The sequence below is a fragment of the Barbus barbus genome (genome assembly GCF_936440315.1).
Source record: "Barbus barbus genome assembly, chromosome: 28".
NCBI lineage: Eukaryota > Metazoa > Chordata > Actinopteri > Cypriniformes > Cyprinidae > Barbus > Barbus barbus.
The window spans coordinates 2,308,765-2,335,185 of record NC_136756.1 but is presented as its reverse complement, the minus strand read 5'-3'; the positions used below and the strand labels follow the sequence as shown (position 1 = coordinate 2,335,185).

The following is a 26,421-nucleotide window of genomic DNA, read 5'->3' as shown; positions in this document are numbered from 1 at the left end:
AATATCCAGCTATAATATTTAAATTTGAATATGGTTCATATAAAGTGTTATTTGCATGGTATATACCAATAAACATTTTTAGATCATGCACTCCAGAAAAATATATTTTCTGGTAAAGTGGGCCATCCTTTATTTATCAAAAATTATTCTGCATCTTAATTAAAAACACGTGACTCATTAACACATATTATCAGGCAAACACATTTAATATTTTTTTTCTACAATATCCTCATTTGTATATTTGTATAGTTGTATGTACATATGTTTAAACTGTATTTATCTGTATCTGAACGTGTTTAATGTTAACTGTATGCACCAAGGGTCTGAGAGTAACACAATTTCAATTCTCTGTATGTATGTGCTGTACATGTGGAAGAATTGACAATAAAGCTGACTTGACTTGAACAACATATTTAACAAACCCAAAATAAATCATGTGTAAATCCTCATCTCAATTCATGTGTGAAATTCTAAACAACTGAAAGATCATGTTGTGTTGACATTAAATTTGATTAAATCTGAATATCAGAATTTTCAGAAATCAGAATATTAACAAAATGAACTCTACAATATGTTAAAAATGTGACTATAACACAAGCAACAATAAATTATTTAATGAATTTGAGTATAATAACTGAAGGTTAAAGGTCAGCCCACTTTACCTGAATCCCACTGGCCTACTTTATCTAACACATTCAGCCAAAGTGAGCCAGCAATATTTAAACACCTTACAACAAAACTAAAAAAAAAATGTAAACAAATTTTTCTTTGTATTTAATTCTCTGTTAACTGTGGGAACAAAAAACAGCAGGAACTGTCCCAATAATATTTGTTTCCATTTAGTGAGCAATCTTATCATTTAGAAATGAAAATCTTATGTCAAAGGGTTTTCTATCTTTCACCGTGACACAGCCCTCTTTTGAAGTGTGGCCACACCCACCAGTGTCTGAGATAGTCATCATGAACTGGCATTTTTTTCTTTCTTTGCTTTTTTTTATGTTTAGGAGTTGCATAATCAACTCTGTGAAGCTACAGCATGCTAGCAAAGTGTTATTCTACTAGCTATAATGAATGAAATTTAAATCTATGTAATGCATATAAAATTTGAACTCCTGTACTACTTGAATCAGCCAGCATATGAATCTCAACAATGGTGACAATCAACAAAATGCTTCATGCTGCAATGCATGCTGGGTAACACCATAGTAAAACTTCCATCATCCACTGCAGTATGAATAATTATTTTCACCACTGTTGAGGATTGTATGATAAGTGTACATATTTAAAATGTACGTGTGTGAGTGATTGAGTGATTGCACCATTGCAGCAATTCATCATTCGTGCATCAGTCATCATTACACAAATACTGGCTGTGAAACAATATTGCAGTTACTTAGAAACAAACTACTTTGAATTACTAAAAAGCTCAAGAGTCCAAATAAAGCAAACACTGACCACAGTTTTGGTGGCAAGGTTTTTTTATTTTTTTTTTCTTCAGTTGATTGCATCCAAGGCTGTGGCTAAAGTCAGTTGTTGTTCTTATGTTTCTCTTTTCTTCAATGATGCTGCTTGTTAACAGCAGGTGTTCATCACTGATGCACTGTTAAGTGTTACTCAAATAATGCATTTTGAGCACTTACATGAAACCAACCGCACCCCCCCATAGAGTCCCCCGGCCCCCAGAAATATAAAAGCCCCCCAAATTGTGCATCCTGGTTCCTCCTCTGGTGAAATCAGCTGGCTGTGTTTATGGGTGTAATACATATATGGCAGGACTTTTACTGTATGACCCCTGGACTTTCCATCTCTGAATAATTACTGTTTTTACATTATTGCAAGGACTGTAAACACACACACACACACACACACACACACACACGCTAATAGGTAAATTGGCAACAGTGTCTGGTTCCTCATACTTTGGCAGGTACATCCTGCTGCAAGTTGTCTATTCTGCTGGTTCTGTGTTTGGTAGCCTATTTCAAACGCGCTCTGAGAGATTTTTTTAATCTCTTTGCTCATTGTGCCAATAATACAACTCCCACTGCCTCAGCAGAGCTCAGAACATTGAAACAGACCACTCTCACCCTGTTTAACCTGCTGCCCTCCGGCAGGCGCTACAGATGCATCAAATCACGGACAAACAGACTCAAGGACAGCTTCTTCCCCAGAGCTATGATCACACTGAACCCCCAATCTCACTCAGTGCAATATGTGTATTATATGTTTATTATGTCTATGCAATCTCTAAGTTTTCTTAGTGCAATGTTTTTCTATATCTTTATTCCTTCAGTGCAGAGCAGCATAATATTCCAGTACAATATATTCACTTTTTAGTGCAATGTTTTTTATGTCCCCATTCCTTCAGTGCACTGTGTAATACTGTGTAATAATATTGTGTAATAGTTTTACTCAGAGCCAGAAGTCTACCTCAGATCAGTGCAATAATCATTTTAACAAGCTGTTACTTACTATTTACTTATTTTTACATACAAGCAATTCTTTATTTTTCCATGATCTTTATTCTCTTGTCTTAGCTTAAATATTTTAATTGTACATCTCTTTGTAGGCTATATTTGTTTTTGGTTTCTTTTTGTCTATTATACCACGCACCTTACGCAGAAGCTCTGTAATTTCGTTGTATCTTGTGTACAATGACATAAAGCATTCTAATTCTAATTCTAATTCTAATAAAGACGCTTTAAATAATGAATACTCATTACTCCGAGCAAGACCCGCCTTTCTGTATAATCCAATGGGTGCAGGTCTGCTGTCGTCTCCAGGAAGTGTTCGCTCGTGTCCAGATGACAGCTGAACAGAGACTGTTTGACCGGTTAGCCCTGTCTCCCTCCCGGAACATACAGCAATGGAAGTATTAATGTCCTGCCGTCACAGTCAAAGGGCATAGCGTCTGCTGTAGTGCTAGACATACAGTGGGCTAAATATTTGTTTGTTTGTTTGAACGGATCGGGATCACGCCTAAGTGAGGTACTGCGACTCAGCTGCCACATTAGCGGCTAATGCACTCAATCTATACTTAAATGCATTATTTCATAACATAATCTGTAAAACTAAGCGTTTATCGCGCATAATGATGCGTACAGGATTGTGGCCATCGCGACAAAAACGCTGTTCAGACAGATCACAAGCTTAAAAACAAGAAGTGACAATCAGTGTAAACTTTCATGCTTTTCGTAATAATAAATTCTCAATCTACAGATCTTCTTCTTTTTTTTTTTTTTTTTTGTCTAGGAACTAGAATGGCATATTGTGCATTGATACGGTTATAGGGCGTCCCTCTGTATTAAGAAGAAGTGGGAAGTGACATTTAATTTCATCAACTTCATTTTTACAAATGTTGCTAGTGGTTCATTTTCATTTATGCCATTTAGCCAATATGGATCATTTTCACATTAATATAAAAGTAATAAGTACAAGAAAGAAATACTTTTAGTTCTGTCTTGTATTCTCCAATCATGGGTTCCTCTGATCCTCTGAAAGCACAAGATAACTAACTAAAAGTCCCCCCCTTGTGTTAGCTCTTGTGTACCCTTTTTGTTATTTTTATTTAAATACTCCTTGAGTATGGGTGGTTCATAACCATTAAAGTCTGCATGAAATCAAAATTTACAATATTCATTTTGTTTATTTATTTATTTTTGTTAATATTTATTTTTTGACTTTAAGAATCGATTTATGTGAAATTGAAGGGAATTCCCAGCTCATAAATAAATAAATAAAAACTTTATTTGACTTTTTGTCTAATATCTTAAGAGCTTTAACAGGCTAAGGGTATGATGAGGAACATAGATAGGTCAAACAGTTGTAGTATATAACTTGTTCCTCTCTGTTATGTGTGATTTTCCCAACTCTTTTGCTGAACACAGCATGTTGCATGTTAGGCCTGAGAAAAAAAGGCTGTATCTTTCTATGTGTATCCAGTCTGTGACCTCACACTCATAGTTTGCTGTGTTGTTTCATCTTTTGCATCCAGATGGAGGATTCTGAGTCTAAGTGGACGCTGAAGTCAGATGCAAACTCAGAGACTTTTCTCTATTGTAGCTCGGGCTGTGATTGCAGTGAGGAGCCTTTCCGTGGAAAAGTGTTCCGGAACAGAACTGAAGCCAGAAGTGTGTCTGTGCCATCAGCATCTAGCTCTGCCAAGTTCAGGTAAAACAAAACTCTCTGTCAAGATAGTCTAAACAAGTCTTGTCTGTTAATGTGTGTTTCAGCTGACAAAGTGTTAGTCCTTTCCATTCTGTCCATAACTCTCAACACATTTTCTGAGCAGCACATGATTGATCCCTCCTCAGGACAGCAACTAACTATCACATGATCAGATGATGACAGCTCTTTCACAATAAGCGCTATAGAGACAGAGCACACTTAGGCCACACCCACACCAGAGGGGCAATCCAACCCCCTCCATTGACTTTGTATTGGGGAAGCTGTCTCCTTGTCGTTTCTGACTTATAACAAAAAACAGAACAATGCCTAAAAGCTGCTGTGTGACGAGGTGTACAGTAAACAAGCTAAAAAAACAACTACATTTTTATAAGCTATCTCCCCAAAAAACAAGCGTTTAAGGACACTAGTTGTAGATGTCGGGGTGTTTCATGTTGGGCAATTCAGTTGAATCTTTTCTCAAACAAAAGGATGGTAAGGAAAAGGGGCACTGACATACACCAATAAAATGTAGTTTCTTAATATAATAGTTTCCTCCTCTCAGGTTCACATCGGGTGGTGAAATAATCCTTTGGCATGGTTAAAAATAATGAATGTTTCCTGTTGCCGATTACGTTTCCCTCCAGTTGGCGTAGTTCGCAGAGTAATATGACTATTGCGTTCTACTTTTGAGTTCCCAAATGCTCATTTTTTTGGGTCGACAGCTTATAAAAACATAATTCTGTTTTTTTTATAGCTTATTTACTGTACACCTCGTCACACAGTAGCTGTAACAAAGTTCGTAGGTCGGGAAGAAGGAGGCGGGAACCGGCAAACATTTGCGAATTTAATAATAAAAATAAACAAACATAAAAGTACAGCGGCAGCCCCTCACGGATGACTGCCGGACACAAAACACGAACTAAAATCCAGGCCTGGTCCTCTCTCCTCTTCCACTGTCATCACTCCTCCTTTTATCCTTCCGGAGCTCCTCCGTGGGACTCGAGACCGGTGAGTGGTGCAGGTGTAGCTCATTATCATTCACTCCACCGGCCTCGTTCCGCTCCCACGGCTCTCGGCCCCGCCCCACTCACTACTACAGTAGCTTTTAGACATTGTTCTGTTTTTTGTTAGAAGTCAGAAATGACATGGAGAGCGCTGGATTGGCCAGCGGTGGGCGTGGTTTTCAGATTATGACGCATGTCGCTCTGTCTCTATAACCTTGAGTCAAATCGCTCAAACCATTTATACTGTGTGGCCACTGCTGAAATAAGGCTTTCATTGCATAGAAATAAGTTTCTATAAGATAAAATACTGCCGTTTTACTGCTATCATTTTTATTTGCATGAGCAGAAGATATTTTTTGCTTTTTTTGTTTTCTTTGTTTGCATATTAGACCTTGAGAAATATATCAGATAATACTGTATTATTTAGATTGAGGAATATTTGAGTAATATAGGGTGAAATTGTTATTTTCAGAGCAAGAAAAGTTACAGAAAAAATATAAAATCTCATAATATAAAGCTTTACTTGTAAGTATGAGGATACATTTCTAATAGCATGAACTGATTTTAAAATGGAATTCTGGCTGCCCTTAAAATGGGTCATACACCATTGACATTACCTGAATAGTTGAAGTTAAACCCTGTTTATTCCCAGATAGCAACATAATGTAGGCCCAGATCCGGCCCACATCTGGCACATGAGGAATGATGATCTGGCCCGCATGTAGCATGGCATAATGGCACTTGGGCGGACTGCTCCTGTTTTCCAGATCTGTGCCAAAAGCAGGCCAGAGCAATGCCACGTGTCAGCCGAGACCAAAGAAATAAACCACACTGAACCTTATCTGAGCCACAAAATCTTCATATATTATTGATAGAGTCCTCTCAGCTTGTCTAAGCTTGTTAACAAACAAAATCACTGAAGAAAAGAAGAGAACAGAAAAAAAGAGACAAACAGAAACTCAAGAACTACAACTGACTGCAGCCACAGCCTTAGATGAATATTCAGCTGAAGATAAAAGACATTAAATCTCTGAAGATCTCAGCAGAGGTTCACTTATTACTAACCAGACTGACTTTATTTCTGTTTGATGTCTACAGAATTTTTATTGAGAATTAACAGAGGTTTAAATCTACTGTTTGTTTGATTTGAAGTCACCATAATGGTGATTGGTGTTTCCATTAGCTGGGCTCTTAACTCTTATTACAATTAACTTGACTTTGTTGGCTGTTGTCATGGTGTGTTAATCAAACACATTTGCAGTAGCACGTAAAAACAAAATGAGATCAGGTGATGATAGTCAATTATTGATGGTTCGTCATCATAATGAAATGCCTGATTCACTAGTGCCATTTGACTCTAACGATCGTGTTGTGCCAATGATACATTTGCTGTATAAAACTGCAGCCTAAGATCAATAGTATTGCAGAACCAGTTAAAGATTAAAAAAAAAAAAAGAGCACAAAAAGGTGAAATCCAATAACACACAAAGTCATCATAAATCAACACATGAACCTCAACAATGGTGCAATGGAAAATGGAAAGTTGCAATGCAACTGGTTGGGTAACATAGTACAAAACACCCAGCATGCATAACTGCATGAATACATTACGCAGCTGGATTGTCCTATTATTTTCTTTAACTCTACCTTTGGTTCATGTATTTATTTTATTTTTTGCTGTTTTTTTGTTGTCTTTTAGTAGCTTTTTATGATGTCCAGAATTGATCCGATTAGCTGAATATTTTGTCACCATTGTTCATGGCGCATTCATATGCATCAGACCTTTTTTTTTTTTTATATCTTCAAACTGATGCTGCAACTGACATTGCAATAACACTGGGTTTATAATGTGAAAGCATTAAATTACACCGCTTTGAGATTCAAATAAATTCAGCGAACCAGGCCATTACATGATAATTGTGAAACCATCAACAGCAAACTACCATGTACTGCAACTGAGTCAAACACACTGTCACAGCAGCCAAAGAAGACAAATTATTAATAATAAGAGTTAAGAGCCCAGCTAATGGAATCACCATTCACCATTATGGTGACTTAAAGTGAAACAAACATTAGATTTAAACCCCTGTTAATTCTCAATAAGAACTTCTATAGACCTCTAACAGAAATAAAGTCAGTCTGGTTAGTAATGAGTGAAGCTGGTAATGCTGTTTGTGGAGTTGCTTAATCCTCCTCTGCTGAGATCTTCAGAGATTTAAAGTCTTTTTTTAACAATAATTTTTCATTTTATTTAAAAGCAAACTTAAACACACGAAAAAATAAATAACATACAGTGATACAAAAATTACACATCAAAAATAAGAAACAGAACGACTCAAAAAACATTAATAAATAATTAACATGCACCCCGTGGACATACATAAACTGCAATTTGGGAAAGGCGATACATGCACACAGAAGCGCCCCAAAGGGGACAGACAGAGTCCATGCAGCAATTTCAAATGGATCATCCAATGATCTGGGCTCTTCGAGGATGATATGATTGTCTCCCAAATCCGATCAGAAAACAAAGTTCGTAAGTCACCACTGATATCCTTAGACCAGATAGTTGTTATGGACAATGGTCTGCATGATTGTTTGAGAAGAAAAGAGCAAATAACTGAAGCAGAAACAACAGAATTATCAGTGGGGAGAATTACTTTTCACAAGGGCAATTCTGTCAGCATTATCTCCATTTCTGTCTAAAATGGAAATATTTAAATTTCTTCAAACAGTTATCAAAACACCTTTAGTTTTATTGTCAGTCGCAGCAAAAGAGACCACCTCGTAACAAGGTTATTATAGTTTTGAATTTTTAAATTTGTTTTATTTTAATATCGTTTTCAAATTTGCTATGGAATTCAGTTGTGTTTTTATTAGTTTCATTAATATTTTTGTTAGTTTTAGTTTAGTTTGTATTTTGTGAACACATTTTTATTTAGTTTTTATATAGTTTAGTTTCCGTTTTCGTTTCAGTTTTAATGAAAGTTTAGCAGAATCAACAGACCACTTCCAGAGCGAAGGCCAAAGAAAGACTTAATTTAAAAGCATAATTTAACCTTAGTGAGGCAAACGTTTAGCGACAAAATTAACCCATGCTGAGATTGATAGACGGTAAAAGTATACAAAAATACACCAAAGGAAGCAAGCCTTTTTACTACATAAATCTACACAAGTTGCGCTTAATGTCATATCTAATGGTGTGTTGAGATATTTAATATGAAAATAAACATTGCCTAATTTGGTTATATGTCTTATTTGTCTTATTTAACCATAATCATGATATTGTAATTGTCGTGTCTTGCGCACTTTTCTGTGAACGTCCACGCATAAATCATAATTGTGTGGGATGAATGAAATTTAATAATAACGGCAATGTTAGGCATATTTAAAGGATTATAAGCGTGTGATGTGATTTAGCCTATGCATATTTATTTGTTCAAAAGTTTGGCAGTGATCACAAGATGCTAGGGCAAGTTTTGTATTGTTTACAGAAAGGTGCGTTCTCATCTTTTTTTCTGTTAATTATCATGTCTGTTTTTCTTCAAAGCACCAACTTGCCTAATGTTGGTTTGATTGCTTGTGTTACATGAGAAAATTAATAAGTTTGCCTTCCTGATGTTGTAGATTAATGCGGGTTCAGTTCGGGTCGTGACTCTCGGTCTTTATGTCAAACAGTTCTGGTCTGGTAGGCTAAAGAAATAAATTAGTGCTGCTGTGGGATAACGGGTCGGTGTTCTGTTAAGTATTGCTGGTGCACGTTTACTAAACAGGACCCATGCAGGAAAGCTTTAAACCGCTCTGCGTCTATTAGTCAGATAACCCCATTTCGTTTACGAAAATGACCTTGCCTCGTAATATTTACTATTGCATCTATGAACATCATCGTTGCAGTAATTCTAAAAAACTTGTACGTTTATGGGGGCCATTTAAACCATTGACATTACAACTTATTATATTAATTTCAGTCATTACTATCAAACAAATAAGTGAACTGAACAAATGAGAGAACGTTATACCACTGCAAATGAATTAACTCAAGTCTGCCTTTAAAATCTATTAACATAAAGAAAATCCACCCTATAAAACGTTACAGACTGGGGTGAAGACCCCAGGCTGCCGCCCTCCCCTGTCTTAATCAGTGACAGACAGCCAGTATAACATAATAACCATGCAAAATAAGATAACCGTCATTAGCCCTATTAATCCTAAATCAGATAATGAGGAAGAACCAAATTGCCTATCACAGCTATGCTGATGATACCCAGATTTACCAAGCCTTATCTCCAAATGACTATAGCCCCATTGACTCCCTCTGCCAATGCATTGATGAAATTAACAGTTGGATGTGCCAGAACTTTCTTCAGTTAAACAAGGAGAAAACTGAAGTTATTGCATTTGGAAACAAAGATGAAGTTCTCAAGGTGAATGCATACCTTGACTACAACTAAAAATCAAGTCAAACATTTTGGTGTGATTCTGGAGACAGACCTTAGTTTCAGTAGTCATGTCAAAGCAGTAACTAAATCAGCATACTATCATCTCAAAAACATTGCAAGAATTAGATGTTTTGTTTCCAGTCAAGACTTGGAGAAACTTGTTCATGCCTTTATCACCAGCAAGGGTGGATTACTGTAATGGTCTCCTCACCGGCCTTCCCAAGAAGACCATTAGACAGCTGCAGCTCATCCAGAACGCTGCTGCCAGGATTCTGACTAGAACCAGAACATCTGAGCATATCACACCAGTCCCCAGGTCCTTACACTGGCTTCCAGTTACATTTAGGATTGATTTTAAAGTACTTTTACTCGTTTATAAGTCACTCAATGGCCTAGGACCTAAATATATTGCTGATATGCTCACTGAATATAAACCAAACAGACCACTCAGATCATTAGGATCGAGTCAGTTAGAAATACCAAGGGTTCACACAAAACAAGGGGAGTCTGCTTTTAGCTATTATGCCGCCCACAGTTGGAACCAGCTTCCAGAAGAGATCAGATGTGCTAAAACATTAGCCATATTTAAATCAAGACTCAAAACTCATCTGTTTAGCTGTGGATTTGTTGAATGAGCACTGTGCTACGTCCGAACTGACTGCACTGTATTTTATGTAATCATTTTCTATTCTAAACTGTTTTAAATTAATTTTAAATCAATTTATATATAATTTTAAAATTCCTTGTTTTTACTGCTGTGATGATTATTTTTAATGATTATTTCACTTTCTTTTATGTAAAGCACTTTGAATTGTATGAAATGTGCTATATATATAAACTTGCCTTGCCTTGCCTATTATTTCGAATTCACACGAGTAATAAAGTGGGGTTAAAAAAAAAAAGTATACTTTCCATAACGAGGAAACAAGTATAAATAATTGCATCATGTACATTGAAAACTGTACATTAGTGATACCATGCTTCCTTGCTTACATGAAGAACTGCCAGTAGACGATTGTCACATGAAGATCTAGATTAGTAAATCAGAATTCGAGTCACTCGGTATTATCAAACCCTTATGCCACGTCCAACCCAGGAGAATGAGGAGCGGGAATGGAGCTCAGGAATTGACGCGCTTCGTCCGGTGAGTGCATTAGTTTGGTCTCGCCGTGTTTCATGATGATCCTCAGAGTAGCTGAATACTGAAGAAAGGTCTGCAGACCTGCTTCTATCAATTCCTTCCGTATTGCACTGAAGGAGCTCCGCTTCTTTGCCGGCGCGGGAGAGAAGTCGGGGAGGAAGCTCAACATCGCACCTTCACCCGCTTTCACAGGGCCGCGGCGGCGTCTTGCTTCATTAAGATTCAAATTCCTGTCATTGTAGCGTAACAGTTTGAAGAGAAACACGGTTTGGAGAGATCAGTTGAAGCTCTGGAGTAAAGTCGATGTGCGCGTTCGATCTCGATATCTCTGCCCACGAGGGATGGGATCCAGATCGGCAGTGACCGTTTCAGAAAGCCAATCAGGTCATCCTTCTCGGCACCTTCAGGTAGGCCCAGCAGGCGGAGATTACTGCGTGGTCGCTGCTGCGGTCTTGTAAATCAGTCACCTGCTGCTCGAGAGAATCCAGATGGCCAGTATGTTCGCCGATCACTTTTTTCTGCTCTCTCTGTTCCCCGATTAAAAAGTAAACTTTATAGCATATATTCTGAATTGTAGTCATGTGAGAGGTGTGCATCGCTGCTAATTCAGCCTTCAAAATGTCCTCAAATCGCTTTATAGTGAACGCCATATTGACTTCTATGTCCGCTCGGCCCACCGTGGCTGCTGGTTTTGTTTTCTTCTTAATTAACGAGGATGATGGTGAAAGATAAGCGAGTTTCCGACTGTGTGACATCTCCAGACCAACGACAAACGAAAAAACTACCCCAAATGTAAGAAAAAAAAGACGAACAACAGTAAAAGATAGTTATATACACGGAGTTCAGCTAACGTGCATCTTGGCTCATGAAAGCGTCACATGATCCAGAGATTTAAAGTCTTTAATCTTCAGTTGAATTCATCTAAGGATGAGGCTTAAGCCAGTTGTAGTTATTTAGTTTCTGTTTGTCTCTTTTTTTTTCTGTACTCTTTTTTTCCTTCAGTGAATTTGCTTGTTAACAAGCTGAGAAGACTCTATAAAAAATATATAAAGATTTGTGGCTCAGATAAGGTCCAGTGTGGTTTACTTGGCTGACATGTGGCATTGCTCTGGCCTGCTTTTGGCCCAGATCTGGCAAAGAGGAGAAGTCCACCCAAGTGCCATTATTCCATGCTACATGTGGGCCAGATCATCATTCCTCATGTGCCATATGTGGTCCGAATCTGGACCTACAATATGTTGCTATCTGGGTTCAAGGGCTTGCATTTATTGCATGAGCAGAGCAATAACATAATTTAAGTGTCTGAAATGCATTTGCACAGTACAGCTGAATGATCAAATTTACCCTCTTTAACTTGATGCTATTAAACTGAATGATAAACTGCAGATTATCTATCACTCAGATGCATGAAATCAAGTCACCTTTATTTATATCATGCTTTATACAATACAGATTGTGTCAAAGCAGCTTTACAGTGTTAAACAAGAAAACGGTGTCAATAATGCAGGAGGACAATAACAAAAATTTTTTCAGTTAAAGGGGTCATATGATGCGATTTCAAGTTTTCCTTTCTCTTTGCAGTGTTACAGGCATAAATAAGATCCCTGAAGTTGCAAAGACTAAAGTCTCAAAACCAAAGAGATATTCTTTATCAAAGTTAAGACTGCCATGCCCCCTAAAATGGCTCATTAAAACACACCCCCACATGTCTACGATGTCACAATGTGGAAATACGTGCAAAACACCGCTCAAATGTTCACGCAAAGAAGGAAGGCGTGGTTTCAGTAAACGCAGTAGTGTTGATGCAGCCGTGTCAGAGAGACGCTGTGTGTTTCTAGGTGAAAGCAAAAGCACTTTATTTGGCCTTCCGAAAGTAGAAGCAATTAGGAATCATTAAGATTACTTATAACAGAAGAGCAACACATTTTATGGACGACCGTTTCGTGAACCTAGGAGAGGAGGTAATTCTGACTGTGCTTTGACAATCTGGCGTTGCTGAATCAGCAACTGTAAGTATGTTTTGTTATTAGTTTAAGTATTTGCTATTGACTGTTTAAACGCAGAGTTTTGTGTGTCGTGTGTGTGTGTGTGTGTGTGTGTGTGCGAGAGAGAGAGAGAGAGAGAGAGAGGGTCACATCACAGTAGAGTCGGCTGTCTTATCCGCGGCTTGTGCACAAATATACAGTGGTGTGAAAAAGTGTTGGCCCCCTTCCTGATTTTTTATTTTATTGCATGTTTGTCACACTTTAATGTTTCAGATCATCAAACAAATTTAAATATTAATCAAAGATAACACAAGTAAACACAACATGCAGTTTTTAAATGAAGGGTTTTTTTATGAAGGGAAAACAAAATCCAAACCCACATGCCCCCCCGTTAAATCATAACTGTGGTTTATCACACCTGAGTTCAGTTTCTCTAGCCACACCCAGGCCTGATTACTGCCACACATGTTCGCAATCAAGAAATCACTTAAATAGGACCTGCCTGACAAAGTGAAGTAGACCAAAAGATCCTCAAAAGCTACACATCATGTTGAGATCCAAAGAAATTCAGGAACAAATGAGAAAGAAAGTAATTGAGATCTATCAGTCTGGAAAAGGTTATAAAGCCATTTCTAAAGCTTTGGGACTCCAGCGAACCACGGTGAGAGCAATTATCCACAAATGGAGAAAACGTGGAACAGTGGTGAACCTTCCCAGGAGTGGCCGACCGACCAAAATTACCCCAAGAGCACAGCAACGACTCATCCAAGAGGTCACAAAAGACCCCACAACAACATCTAAAGAACTGCAGGCCTCACTTGCCTCAGTTAAGGTCAGTGTTCATGACCATAAGAAAGAGACGGGGCAAAAATGGCCTGCATGGCAGAGTTCCAAGATGAAAACCGCTGCTGAGCAAAAAGAACATAAAGGCTCGTCTCAGTTTTGCCAGAAAACATCTTGATGATCCCCAAGACTTTTGGGAAAATACTCTGTGGACTGACGAGACAAAAGCTGAACTTTTTGGAAGGTGTGTGTCCCATTACATCTGGCGTAAAAGTAACACAGCATTTCAGAAAAAGAACATCATACCAACAGTAAAATATGGTGGTGGTAGTGTGATGGTCTGGGGCTGTTTTGCTACTTCAGGACCTGGAAGACTTGCTGTGATCAATGATCCATGAATTCAGCTGTCTACCAAAACATCCTGAAAGACAATGTCCAGCCATCTGTTCGTGACCTCAAGCTGAAGCGAACTTGGGTTCTGCAGCAGGACAATGATCCAAAACACACCAGCAAATCCACCTCTGAATGGCTGAAGAAAAACAAAATGAAGACTTTGGAGTGGCCTAGTCAAAGTCCTGACCTGAATCCTATTGAGATGCTGTGGCATGACCTTAAAAAGGCGGTTCATGCTCGAAAACCCTCCAATGTGGCTGAATTACAGCAATTCTGCCAAGATGAGTGGCCAAAATCCCTCCACAGCGCTGTAACAGACTCATTGCAAGTTATCGCAAACGCTTGATTGCAGTTGTTGCTGCTAAGGGTGGCCCAACCAGTTATTAGGTTTAGGGGGCAAGCACTTTTTCACACAGGGTCATGGGTTTGGATTTTGTTTTCCCTTCATAATAAAAACACTTCATTCAAAAACTACATGTTGTGTTTACTTGTGTTATCTTTGATTAATATTTAAATTTGTTTGATCTGAAACATTAAAGTGTGACAAACATGAAAAAAAAAAAATCAGCATCAACATTTTTTCACACCACTGTATACAAGCTTCATCACTGTGTCTGTCACGCGACTCTGTTCTCCTCTCGGGCTTGAGCAGATGGTAAAACTAAGGACATTATTAACTGTCTTTACATTTATTTTGCTCGCGATTATGGAAAGGGGCCTTACGTTTCTGACATGCGCTTGTGCCAATCACAATGCACTGTTTCAGTTGGCCAATCAGACCAGACTGTGCCTGTCGGAAGGAGGAGATTTGTAGAAAACGAAGCGTTTGAGAGAGGCGGGGCATAGAGGAACTACAATAATGTACAGTATTTGAAAAATAATGTGTTTTTTTGAACATTAAAACATATCAACATATTCTGTTACACCAGATGCACAAAATAATGATCTTTAAAAAAGCATCATATGACCCCTTTAAAGTCGTTGAGTTTCATCAATTTTCATAATTTTTTTCAGTTTCATTGTCGATTCAGTGATGTCATCATCCAGCTCAGTTCAGTTCTCTTCAAATAGTATCTGTGCAATCAAGCTGACAATATTGCTTGAAATTAAGTGTCCCCAACTAAGTAAGCCAAAGGCAACAGTGGCAAGGAACCAAAACTCCATCGGTGACAGAAATGGAGAAAAAAAAACTTGAGAGAAACCAGACTCATTTGGGGTCCAGTTCTCCTCTGGCCAGATGAACCAGCAATTCACTTCCAAGCTGCAGCAAAGTCAGATTGTGCAGAGGACTCATGTGGTTCTTGTGGTCTTGTCCCAATGGGCATTTAGTTGACAAGGTCTGCACAGGGGATCTGTCTCTATGGCTCATCTAATTGACATGGTTTCTGCTGACATTCAGGGCTGTATAGGTAATCTCTGATCCACCATCTGATCTGGATACTGACTAGATCTGGTGGCTACGGTAACCTTGGAATGAGAATGAAACAGACTAATATTAGCGTAGATTCTTCTTACGATGTAGTGAGTACATCGGGTGTTATGGGAAGTATTCCAGTTGACCTAATTAGCCTAACTACTCTTTAATGGATTTGAATTATAGAAATATGATAGGGTATATGTGTAAGCCAGGTTAAAGAGATGGGTCTTTAATCTAGATTTAAACTGACAGAGAGTGTCTGCCTCCAGAACAGTGTTAGGTAGATTGTTCCTGAGTTTTGGTGCTAAATAGGAAAAGGATCTACCGCCGGCAGTTGATTTTGATATTAACAATTGGCCAGAGCTTTGAGATCGCAGCGGACGTGAAGGACAATAATGTGACATGAGCTTGTTCAAGCATTGAGAAGCTAAACCATTCAGGGCTTTATAAATAATTAGCATGATTTTAAAAGAATACTTTTTGATTTTTAATAGGGAGCCAGTGCAGAGTTGACAGAACCAGGCTAATATGATACTTCCTGGTTCTAGTAAGAACTCTAGCTGCTGCACTTTTAACCAGCTGGAGTTTAAGTGCGCAAAACAACCACCTAGCATTGCAACATTCTGGCCTTGAGGTCATGAACGCATGAATTAACATTTCTGCATTTGACCCTGAAAGTATAGATCGTAATTTAGATATATTTTAAGGTGGAAAATGTGGTTTTACAAATGTGAGAAATGTGGCTTTGAAAGGAAAGATTGCTATCAAAGAGCACACCCAGATTCCTAACTGATGACGAAGAATTGACAGAGTGACCATCAAGTGTTAGACAGTGTTCTCTGTCAGTGGTTCTCAATTCCTGTCCTCACGTACCACTGCTCTGCATATTTTGCATGTATTTAACACACCTGTCCTTAGAAGAGAGCTCCATGCATCAACTGTGTCCCGATTGACATGGTCTCTACCAGTGTTGGGTAAGTTACTTTCAAAAAGTAATAGACTATAGAAATTAAACTCTTTTAAAGTCAGGCATCGAATGGTTTAGCCTTTTAGTTTTAAAACAACTTTAATACTTAAACATTGTAATTAAAAAATATATATATAACTTAACATAGAATTACTTTTCAAAATATCTGAATAACAGAAAAAGCTTAAGAAATGTTACATGTATCAAGCTGTAAGCATTAACCTTTTCAAAGCAATGAGTGCCATATTTCATGCACACTGGCATACTGTACATGGATTGGCAGTCACTAATACTAATTTTACCTGCTCCTAACAAAAAACATTTTGTACTGTTATTCATGCATATATGCTTTGTATTACCTCTGCAATTTGCATATAAATGAAATAGGGGCACTGATGATGCTGTGTTAACTAGGATGAATTTTGTAACTCATTTACAAAATTGAAATGCATATGCCAGAATCTTATTTCTCTCTTTACATCAGCATTTAACACAATGAAGGTTGATATTTTGTTAGAACGGTAGATATCTATGGGTGTCAACGGGCATCTGGTACTGTGGATTAAAGACGTTTAGTTTTATACTCATAGGGTATGGTATAATGGTCAGCTGTCAGATGAATGCATTGTTACTACGGGGGCCCTCAAGGAAGTGTTATATCAACTATATTACTTTCATTGTGTATTAATGATTTTATGATTCGTAATTCTAATTTTAACCTTTTTACGTATGCAGATGATATGGCTTTGGTAGGACTTCTTCAGAAAGATGATATAAATAACTCGGTTGCACCGCCCAAAGCCAAAGGACGGTCCTGTCTAAATTATGATTATTATGAGTAGATCCTAACACACTTTGTCTTGAGGGATAGACTCATTTATCTGGTTTTAGCCAGGTTACTGTCAAACATAGCACATCTACTTTATGATCTGTGATCATATCATTTACATTTCTACACTTTCCAGTTTTTCCCCAAGGTTTACAGCTTTTTGGAGGGGGAGTGGGGCAGACGAACACAGACAAAAAACACTTAAAGGAATCATGGTGTTCCAGGGCTTGATGCTTACCTTTTTCCCAAGGAGCACTTGTGCTCCTAAATTGAAAAATTTAGGAGCGCATTAAAAAAATGTAGGGGCGCAATTTCAAATGATGTCTTTTAGCTTAATTAGGGGATATAATGAGACAATTACAAGCACAATAATTTAATTTATCAGAATACAGACAGTACACAAGGTTTTTTTTAAATGATTTTTCTTCAGACTCTATTTAATTGGCTAATTATGCAATTATTTATAGTTCTATTAAATTGTACGTACATTTGGTATGTGATGGTATCAAATTTTCACAATAGTCTTTGAAGCTTTTGTCACAGTATATGGTTTTTATCAGAATAACCTATATAGCAGATGCAACTTTTGATTTTATAATGTATTTGATTTTATAATGTAATGCTCCTGAACGATACTTTTTTCTATACCAATTTTATGAAATCAATTTGAACAAGATTACATTATCTCAAAAAAAACGTTTTTTTTGTTTTTCAGCTTCTTGATGTTTATACAGACTCAAAGCCTCCTGAGCCACTGCACAAAGGAACAAAATATATCCAACACAATTAATCAGTGCAAATAATTTTAATAAAGCTCAAATAGTTTTCAGTTTACACATTTGTTATGCTACACTAGTGCATACTCGTTTTAAAATGCATAGCTCAGACAAAATCATAATTTCTATTCATTTTCTACTAATTTACTGATAAGCATTAGCACCTTCCAGCGCTGTCTGTTGGTATGTATAACGTTATATGCCTTCTCTCTTCCGCAATCGCTGTACTGACACAGAGGACATAACATATTTCAGCAACATTACATGGCCAAAACACACATTAGATGGCAAATGGAAGTTATTACAAACACTCGTGGTGGTTTAAAGTGAGTTTTGATTAAAAGCGAAATATAAATCTTATTTATTGTCTTATGTAACATGATACTACAGTGTGCATGAATGGTCACTTAACAATATCTGTGTGTGTGTGTGTGTGTGTGTGTGTGTGTGTGTTTGTTCACTACTCACTGCCGTGTGTATGCACTTGGGTGGCTGAAACTCAGAGCACAAATTCCAAGTATGGGATACCATACTTGGCCACACGTCATGTCCTTTCCCCCTTTCATATTTATTCATTTAAATGTATGTGCTCACTGCGCATCATTTTTCTAGATTTGTTGATGTCTAGATTTCTAGACAAATGCCAATGGCACAACAGCGCTTGGGCACTTTGTCATACTTGCAGCTACAATATATACTTAAAACTTTAAATGGTAATTTTTCTGTTCTTTTAAAGGAGGACACAGTCACTTCATGGTCCAAGCCCTGTCACCACATTTGGTCCCAAAGCCTGCATGTTGAAGAATCCTAAAGCTGTCATGTGAGTCCTTTATTAACTATTTCTGTAGTCCGTTTTACAATACAGTCGAACAAGTTAGAGTTTATGGTCCTTCTTTTCAGGCACTTTTTTCTAGCAAGGTGTTGTGTAATCATGGGCTGACTAATATCTATATTGTTGTTTTAGTAAAAAGTTTTCTATTATTAAATAATAATTATTAGTAAAATAGACTGAAAAACTACATGGAATAGTTTTAGACAGTTTTTCAGATATTATATCTGAAAAATAAATAAATAAATATTTTAATACGGTGGCCAAGAAGTGCAAAACAAATCACGATTCTGAAAAGAAAATAACAAATTACAAATGCAAATGCAAATCTAAAAAACAAAATAACAATTCAGAAAACATTATAAAAAGTAAGAAAACACAATGACAAATCCAAAAACAAAATAAGTTATTTTGGTCCTTATTGGTACAATAAAGCCCTACTACCCTAACCCTACCCGATACTTTATTTTCAACTTTTGGATTATTTCCTTAATTTCTATTGAAAATAAATGCCTCTCCGATGAGATACGAGATTTGAAAAGGGAGAAAAAAAAGTGAACCCGGGTCGATCACGTCAAAAAACACGATGACACGCGATCTACCATCTGCGCCACTGGAGCTGATGCTTCAGCTGACTCTGCTGTTGTTCTTCTCGTTCTTCCTGTACACCTTGATTGACAGATGTCTCGTCCAGTCAGCGGTGAGTAAACTATTCCCAAACCAATGGCGTTGTCTCAAACCTCTTCCGGTTTGTCTGATTTGTCATTGTGTTTTCTTACTTGTTATAACGTTTTCGTAATTATTGTTGTGTTTTCTGAATTGTTATTTTGTTTTTTAGATTTGCATTTGTGTTTGTATTTTGTTTTCAGAATCGTGATTTGTTTTGCACTTCTCGGCCACCGTATTTGAATGATCTAGAAGCATTTGTGAAATGTGAAATGTGAATTATATAAAACTATATTACAAGTTAATTACATATTACCGTATTTTATGTATTTATTATTTATTATTTATTCCAGTTAATAGAACTAAGCAGGAAAAGGGTCAGATTTCTTATCCTATCAGTGAGAGAGGATAGGATATATAAAACTTTTAATGAATTTTTATTTGAAGGTTTAAAAAGAGGTTCTTAAAAAGATTTTAATGCTCTATAAGCGTTTGTACAGTAATTATGTAAAAGTATACTGACAGTACAGTACATATCAACTGATTCTATGAATTTATTTTTCTTTCTGATACACTGAGAATAAGATGAACAGGCTTTGGGTTAAAAATAGCTTATACTGGTGGTAATCCTGGGTATTACAGACTTCATCTATCAGCCAAATTGTCTGATAGTTAAAATTTTTTGGTGGCCCCTGAGCATGATACATTTATGAAAGTCAAGTCAAGTCACCTTTATTTATATAGCGCTTTAACAATACAGATTGTGTCAAAGCAGCTTTACGGTATCAAGTAGGAAATAGTGTGTCAATAATGCAAAAGCACAATAGTAAACACTCAATTTTCAGTTAACGGCATTTCATTATTGAATTCGGTGATGTCGCCATTTCAGTTTAAATAGTATCTGTACAATCGAGTCAGCGATATCGCTGGAAATGAAGTGTCCCCAACTGAGCAAGCCAGAGGCGACAGCGGCAAGGAACCAAACCTCCCTCTGTGACAGAATGGAGAAAAAACCTTGGGAGAAACCAGGCTCAGTCGGGGGGCCAGTTCTCCTCTGTCCATACGAACCAGCAGTTCAATTCCAACTGCAGCAAAGTCAGATTGTGCAGAGGACTCATCTGGTTCCCGTGGTCTTGTCCCGATGACCGTTTAGGTGACAAGGTCTTCACTGGAGATCTGTCTCTGGCGCTCATCTCGGTGTCCTGGTCTCCGCTGACGTTCAGGGCTGTAGAGGTCATCTCTGGGTGCTGATCCACCATCTGATCTGGATACGAACTGGATCTGGGTGGCTACGGTGACCTCGGAATAAGAAAGAAACAGACTAATATTAGCGTAGATGGCATTCTTCTTACGATGTAACAAGTACATTGTGTGTTATGAGGAGTGTTCCCGGTTCCGGTTGACCTAATTAATGCAGCCTAACAATGCTTTAATGGATTTGAATACTAGAAATGTATTAGTGTGTTATGGGTACGCCAGGTTAAAGAGATGTGTCTTTAATCTAGATTTAAACTGACAGAGTGTGTCTGCCTCCTGAACAGTGTTAGGTAGATTGTTCCAGAGTTTGGGCGCTAAATAGGAAAAGGATCTGCCGTCTGCAGTCAATTTTGATATTCTAGGTATTATCAAACGGCCAGAGTTTTGAGAACGCAGCGGACGTGGAGGACTATAATGTGATAAGAGCTCGCTCAAGTACTGAGGAGCTAAGTCATTCAGGGCTTTATAAGTAATTAACAAGATTTGAAAATCTATACGATGTTTGCTAGAGAGCCAGTGCAGTGTTGACAGAACCGGGCTAATATGGTCATACTTCCTGGTTCTAGTAAGGACTCTAGCTGCTGCATTTTGAACCAGCTGGAGTTTGTTTATTACGCATGCAGAACAACCACTCAATAAAGCATTAGGATTGTGCTGGTGTAATTATCTCTGTTACATCATAAAGACAAGGAAGTATAAAACAAGTCATTTTGGTTTCAATGAGAGCTATTCTTGGAGGAAGTAGTATAGTGTGTTCTGTATTTTACGTGTTTTATAGTACAATGACCTCTTAAATGTCAAATAATCAGGGAAAATGGATTTCTCAATTGACCTCTTAATTACCATGCAAAATGAAATAAGAGCTTATTTTTTGTCACCCAATAAACTTAAATGTTTAATAAAAACCATGCTATATAGACAAACATGTTTGTTCATATCTGTGCATTCAGGCATATTCAAGATCCAGCCAGTCGGAGATTGACATGGAACAAGCCACCCAAAAGTGTCCTTATTATAAAGAAAATCAGAGACGCCAGCCTGCTACAGCCTTTCAAAGAACTCTGCATTTTTCTGACACAGGTGAGAACACCACAAAATGTTCATTAACAATGTGTTTCAAAGGTAAAAGAGTCCAAAGATCAGGACCACCTGGCATGCTCTGTAAAAGGATTGTTTATTCTTAAGGTCACTGAGTCCAAAATTTTCGTCCGAAATTTTCGCACGTTAAATAATAAATACGACCTCACGTTGTGTCAATCACGTTTACACAGCTGCCTCTGAAACTTTCCTCCATCATAAAAAAATTCGGATCAGGTTCAATTTTCTGCGTTTTCGTATCCGTAGCATGCATTTGGATGGGAAAGGATGAGGAATACGGAAAAACGCACGTGAAAATTTCGGACTCAGTGTGCAATGACCTTTAGTCATGTCATGTACTGAAGCTGATGATCTACTGGTTAGCGTATCTGTAAACCTCAGAACTGTAAACCTTGCATTTCAACAAACATCAGAGCGCATTAAATATTGGCAAACTGTATTAAGTTCATTATTTGGTATACTGTACAAATGCCAAATTCAGTCAGTAATGGTATTTTTACTTGTGTAATTGATAGATCTATGTAATGCTTAGATTTATTATTTGTATCATCTTGTCAGTTTTCCACTGTTGCCAGGTCAGTTTTTTGTCTTTGTTCTTTTCTTACCGTGTTTTTTTTATTTGCCCTCATTGTTTCACGCCTGTGTTTAGTTAATTGTTAATTACCTTGTTTAGTCTCTTGTATTTCTCTCTTTATATATTGTTCTTGGTCCAATATTGTTTTTAGTGGTTGATGAAGACTCGTTAGCACCCACAGCCAGTGGTGGAAAGAATACTGAAAATTTGTACTTTAGTACAAGTACTGCAACATTGCTGATATAATATTCAATGACAAGTAAAAGTACTGGTGCTAAAACAGTACTTAAGTTGAAAGTACAAAGTACTCTTCTCTAAAAACTACTAGTTACTAGTTCTTTTTTAGTCAGCGATATTTAATGAATCACCAATAAATATTCACTCAAATCAAAGATCTATGTAGCTACTTTCAACAAAACAGACTTTATTCTTATTGATGTACATTCATGAATTAGTGATCGCGATACTGGAATTTCTAACTTCAATACAATACCTGGAAAATTTTAATATTAAAATCCCTATGAACCAGAAGTTGCAGCTGACTTCAGGGTTATGACGTATTTCAAAGTGAAATGGAATAATTTTATTTTGGCTTTTATTTACATACAAACATTGATCAATTACCATTACTATAATCTCACTTAAACGTTTGCTTATTCTGTGTATTTGTGTCTTTACAATAGGATAATGTTTTTGCAATAGCTTACAGCACAATGGAGGCTTGATTTCAAACTGAATTGAATTTACAAAAAAGACAAGTAAACGGTCAGTAATAAGATAAATAAAACAAATGAACTCAATTCAGTTGAGGTATTTAAGTATACTGTATTAATGTGAGTCTTTGGTATGTCACTAACTGCATTAACATGCTTTCTTTGAAAATGTTTTTATTAAAGTGTTCTTCAATTCAAAACCTCAGTTTAGTGATATTAAAGCATAATTTCCCGAGTTCTGTTCATATTTGCTCTTTGTTGACATTGACATTCAGAACATTGTCTTGTTCTCTGCTTTAATGGCTTTCAGCAAAACAATATGATTGTCTACGTGGAGAGGAAAGTCATTGAAGATCCATCCCTTGCTCATGAGAGCTTTGTCTCCATCAAGAAGAACATTTGCACTTTTAGAGAAGGTGAGGCATTCGAGTACTTTATTATACTTCATGTAATTTGTGTGGTTGTGTGTGTATTAGGGATGTAACGATATTATCAGTATTGTGTTATCGCGATAGCAAAACTGTCTCGAAATTATTGTGGTCACATGACAATATGAAATGTGAAATATGAAAAAAAAAGTGTAGATTTTTAAAATATACTTTTTATTCTAACATAAAAGGTCTTTGAAGTTGTTGTGTTTTGGGCCATTATGCTTTGGCACAGTATCTGTCAAATGAACTAAAACCGAAAGCACAATATGGCTTAATAATTCCTTCATCGAGTCTGTTTTCGCTGCACGTTTCATAGCACTTCGTTCACACGATCAGCTCATGATCCAGTGTTTTCCGTGCCTCAGAATGGCTCACAGTGAATGCAGTGAACTGGTTTATTGCATGTGCTGTTTGGGAACGCAATGGCCACCAGTTATGCTTTATTTTCACATTTGCATTATTCCCAACATTTTAATGGACAGATGATTACAGCATTTCACTAGATTTGTAATGAGACGCTTTTTTGTACGCCAATTTTCACTAAAGCTGGAGTTTTCTGTCAGAATAAAAGATCTACTGCTGTTTCCGTCAAAATGGGTTACGTTACTGCAGTCCAAATTCAAAATATCTCTTTCAAGTGTAGAAATTAGGAAATAAGTATTTCCCTACTGTAGTGTAAAGCAAAAATAATATACATATGAAATATTCATTTTAATGCAACTGTTTTATAATAGATGGCTATTACTGTCATAGGAATAACAATAATATAAAAATATTATTATTATTATTATTATATTCTAATTTGTTTGGCTTCTAAAATGCCAGTGTGAATGTAATTTAGACTCGGACAGTATACCTAAAACTAAAAGGAGGGTTGAGTACCCTTTGAAGTTCAGGTACAAGTCAATTCACTGACTTAAGCTTTCTTAGGAACATGGGTTGGAGCTCTTAATTTTGAGCTCTTAAAGTGCATTAGATAGAAGAATTTAACTTTAAAATGTACAAAATTTTCATTTTTTTCCCAAGTCTTCATTTGTCTTTTTTTATATCGCAACAAATATCGTATGATGGATTTCTTATCGAGATATTATCGTATCGTGAGATTTTGATATCGTTACATCCCTAGTGTGTATGCTTCAACATACATAATTTTAACAACAATAATGCAACAACAAATTTTCCTTTGCATTTTTGATATCTTTCAAAAAGTTGCACTTTGAAACCCTTTTTTTCCAAACGTTTGCTTTTTCAGGCCCCCAAATTGCCATTGTCATGCACATGAACTGACAAAACATATAACAGGCATTATTCATTGAAATCGGTGTTGTGTAAAGGCCCCCCCACCCAGTTGCTAACCGCTAACTACTAATACATGTACAGTATTTAAGGAAAACTATTGCAGTGACTATAAAAACTTTTAACCAATGTTCCTAAGTTAAGATAAAATGTCAAAAATTGATATGCAATCTGTTGACATGTTTCATAGATTATGATGATATTTCCAATTGTGTCGACTTCATCATTTGTTTGGGAGGAGATGGGACTTTGCTGTATGCTTCTTCTCTCTTCCAGGTTTGAAAATCTTTTATAAAATTATATAACAATGACAGAATAATTCAAATCTAAGTGCACTGTCAAAGAAATAGAAATGACATTTCAAAATGTGTTTTTTACATTTTTGTATTATTATTGTGCCCTGTTCACACTCGCACTGATTCTATTTCTGGAGGTCTCAGCTCTAACTTTATTGGTGGGCTGCATTACTAGACATAGGACTTGAAAGTGTGGTTGGTGAGGGTGGGTGTGGTAAACTTGCTCTCATGTGCACTTGAGTGTGTGTGTGTCCTCTGAAAAGTTGTTGTGGCTTGAAGATTGTAAACAGAGAGGTTAAACTATGTATTCTGATATGTCAAAATAGATCTGTGCAAGCTGTTAGACCTTCCACTGTCATGTCATTAATCAAACTGCAATAATGCTGAAAAAAATGCTCACTTCTGTTCTAGAAAACTTTTAATTGAATTGCTGACAAACAATTGCGTGCATATTGGCAAGTAGTTGTGTTGACAATGATTTTTGTTTGCTCAAGTATGAGTGTAACACAAAAATAACCAAACCCAAACCTTTTAGTGCTTAATAACCTTTTCTTTTGGTGTATTCATTTTTAAGGCTATATATGGTTAATTTCCAGAGATATGAGGATTTCAATGTGACCCCATGAATAAATGTTTAAATTGTACACATTTTCTGTTGTGAAGAACCAAATGTGGGTCAACGTTGCATTCAGCTGAAACATTTAATGAAGAATATCTGAAAAATAAATCATGTTGAAACTAGGGGTGTGCGAGGGGCTTTAATTTAACATTTAAAGTATCTTTTTATTATTTAATTTATTTCAAATATCAGTATTCAACATTTAATGTTTAATAGATCAAAACATTATTTCTGCATTTGTAATTGCAGGTTAAATGCATTCATGTCCTGCATTAAACAGTGTGTAAATACATCTAAATGCCACTTCAGATGCAGCTGCTGTGTTTCCTCTGCATTGCAAAGATGAATTTTGTTGATACTGATTTGTGATTTCATAATTCACTGATTAAATGTAAGAATTTGACTCAAAAGAAAATGGGAACGTTTAGAAAAAAAAAGACTTTATAAAGGTAAAAATGCCCATAAAATGTAATAATTATTTTAACCTTATTGGAAAAGATTCATTTCTATCAGTGTGAACTGACGACCACACAGAATATGAAGAATATCAAAACCTTTATTAGTCAGCTGTCTACGGCAGTCCTTAAGATATCAGCACAATAACACACTCAGCAAAATATTGTCTAAATCTATTATCGATAAAATCCCAGAAAATATTAGATATTATTTTTGTCAATATCACACACCCCTAATTGAAACTAGAAATATCTTTTTGCCCTCCATCAAAGCAGTTACATAGAA

At 36.7% G+C, this 26,421-nt stretch overlaps 1 protein-coding gene across 2 annotated transcripts in view; it reads left to right on the top strand.

Moving 5' to 3' along the window:
- Positions 1 to 2,772: 2,772 nt before the first annotated feature.
- The window catches only part of LOC306847944 (NAD kinase-like), a 37,683-nt gene continuing 14,034 nt past the window's right edge, over positions 2,773 to 26,421 (top strand). Inside the window, exons 1-6 of one of the 2 annotated variants that reach the window (XM_079382197.1) lie at positions 2,773 to 2,988; positions 3,995 to 4,170; positions 18,638 to 18,721; positions 21,604 to 21,733; positions 23,349 to 23,454; positions 24,956 to 25,041. In XM_079382197.1, coding sequence (XP_079238323.1) covers positions 3,995 to 4,170; positions 18,638 to 18,721; positions 21,604 to 21,733; positions 23,349 to 23,454; positions 24,956 to 25,041 — 582 coding nt within the window. In that variant the 5' untranslated portion in view covers positions 2,773 to 2,988. Of the gene's footprint in view, positions 2,989 to 3,994; positions 4,171 to 16,173; positions 16,304 to 18,637; positions 18,722 to 21,603; positions 21,734 to 23,348; positions 23,455 to 24,955; positions 25,042 to 26,421 lie in introns of those variants that run through there. The other variant, XM_079382198.1, reaches the window with a different exon arrangement.